The sequence below is a fragment of the Salvelinus sp. IW2-2015 genome, unplaced genomic scaffold (assembly GCF_002910315.2).
Source record: "Salvelinus sp. IW2-2015 unplaced genomic scaffold, ASM291031v2 Un_scaffold11248, whole genome shotgun sequence".
Lineage (NCBI taxonomy): Eukaryota > Metazoa > Chordata > Actinopteri > Salmoniformes > Salmonidae > Salvelinus > Salvelinus sp. IW2-2015.
The window spans coordinates 1,565-3,667 of record NW_019952505.1 but is presented as its reverse complement, the minus strand read 5'-3'; the positions used below and the strand labels follow the sequence as shown (position 1 = coordinate 3,667).

The window sequence follows — 2,103 nt, the reverse complement described above, 5'->3', positions numbered from 1 at the left end:
CCTAACCTCCAATCATATAGCCTAACCTCCAATCATATAGCCTAACCTCCAATCATATAGCCTAACCTCCAATCATATAGCCTAACCTCCAATCACATAGCCTAATCTCCAATCATATAGCCTAACCTCCAATCATATAGCCTAATCTCCAATCATATAGCCTAACCTCCAATCATATAGCCTAACCTCCAATCATATAGCGTAACCTAAATGGTGCTCAATCAAATAAAAAAATGTGCTGTCATGTTAACAAACAACATATCCTAAAAACAGAACAGGTCAAAGTAAAATGGACAACATGGATGGACAATCACAACCATCGTCATGATCATTGGTTTCAAGTTTGTATCGGTACATTTTTGACAAGCTGATCATAGCGAAAAAGAGAATACTTCTGCATTTCCCGCAGTATAAACACATTGCAAATAGGCTCACGATAACTTCTGATAAAGTTGGGTAGCTGATATTCAGAGCTTAAATAGACAAATGGATTAGTTACAGGAATCAGGACTAATAAAGCCAATGCAACAGCCTGTTTTACAAATGGTGGGACTACCACATGGATGGGCATTCATACAATTCCATTGTGGGGCAACACATTAGGCTACATCCCATTAAGCACAGGCCAACGTCTTTTGGACATCTTTTTTGGGGTATTTTACAAACGGTAGGCTTACCACATAGATGGGCATTCATAAAATGTAATTTCAGGCACCACTGTAGGGTGCACCTCAGTAAGCACGGATTGAGGCTGACGCCTTTTGGACAATCTTTTTTTGGTGCAGACCGGACAGGCCCTGATTTCCACATCCGGTACGGACCAAAACTGAACCAATCATAGACCATAGATCATAGATAAATTACGTATTTTCAACCTTCATTCAGAACCAAAAATTAGCCTGATTTCAACATCTAAAAAAATAAGTGAAAATAAGTATTCTAAACATACAGAAAATATATACTTTCACCATTCATTCAGAACCTAAATTGAATATTTTAGTTGTCTTTTCAACGTCATTTTGCTTACTGGGACTTTTTAAAGTCTAGCAGCATTTTTTTGGTCTAGCTTAGGGCTGCAGAACAGCAAGGACCGGAACTGAATGGACTGTGTGTGTGTGCTGGCAGTTTTGCTCTCACAAGCGGATCTGTCCAGTGGAGAGTGCGCTGGTGATCCACAGCAGGTCCAGGGTCTTGAAGGGCACCAGGACGAAGCTGACATTGGCTGCCAGGTTCTTGGCACTCTCTGGGTACATGAAGTGGTGGGTGGTGTGGCTGCCTGCATCCTCCTCATAGCCCAGCGTGGGGGCCAGGTTGATCCTGACAGACACAGGTAATCAGACCATACTGGGAGCAGCTCCAATGATAGACAAACACACAAACAGAGGGATATCAAGACATCTAGACAAGACTTGCCTAGTTAAATAAAAATCTCTCTCTCTCTCTACAAAAACTGTAAATAGCCTACAGTAGCATTATAGCACAACACATAATATAACTTACTAGCTACTAAACAGATTAACCTAACCTATGTTCTAAATCCCCTCAACTACTAAACAGATTAACATAACCTATGTTCTAAACCCCCTCAACTACTAAACAGATTAACCTAACCTATGTTCTAAACCCCCTCGCTCTCCCTCACCTCATGATGTAGTTGTGGCTGTCTATGGTGGGTCCGTAACCGGCCCCGCGCATGTTGCCAGAGTTCCCCACCACGGCACAGCGCAGGCAGCGGGCGGGGTCCCAGGAGCCATAGGGGGAGCGGCCAGGGATCACCTGGAACAGTCGCAACAGCACCTGCTGGATAGTGTGGGGCTTGAACTGAGGCTGCAGCATCTACAAGCAGGGGGCGACAGAGAGGCCACACAGTCAGGAGAGCAGTCAGGGACTGGGAGAATACCATAGACTTTGTCTCATTCCTCGGACAGGATGTCAAAAGAGGGCAGAGGGGTAGGTTTTAGTATCCTAGTGACTGACTCATGGAAAAGAGAAGAGGTTACAAAATATTTAAATGGAGGTGAAAAGAGGTCAGATGTTTTAGGGAGAGGTGACCAAAACATTTACATTGAAGATGAAACAGAGTCTGTTTTTCAAGTCTTTGCT

General features: G+C 43.5%; 1 protein-coding gene across 1 annotated transcript; it reads right to left on the bottom strand.

Moving 5' to 3' along the window:
* Positions 1–112: 112 nt before the first annotated feature.
* On the bottom strand, positions 113–1,894 carry LOC112080052 (CMP-N-acetylneuraminate-beta-galactosamide-alpha-2,3-sialyltransferase 2-like). Its single transcript, XM_024145836.2, has 2 exons — positions 1,643–1,894; positions 113–1,317 (listed from the first exon to the last, which is right to left on the bottom strand). Exons 1-2 carry the CDS (start codon positions 1,834–1,836, stop codon positions 1,134–1,136), a joined length of 378 nt encoding a protein of 125 aa, XP_024001604.1. The 5' UTR covers positions 1,837–1,894; the 3' UTR covers positions 113–1,133.
* Positions 1,895–2,103: the final 209 nt, after the last annotated feature.

Coding starts and splice junctions, on each gene's coding strand:
- LOC112080052 (XM_024145836.2), bottom strand. CDS start 1,836: ATGCTGCAGCCTCAGTTCAAGCCCCACACTATCCAGCAGGTGCTGTTG. Junction 1,318..1,642: donor AGCCACAACTACATCATGAG/GTGAGGGAGAGC, acceptor TGTGTCTGTCAG/GATCAACCTGGCCCCCACGC.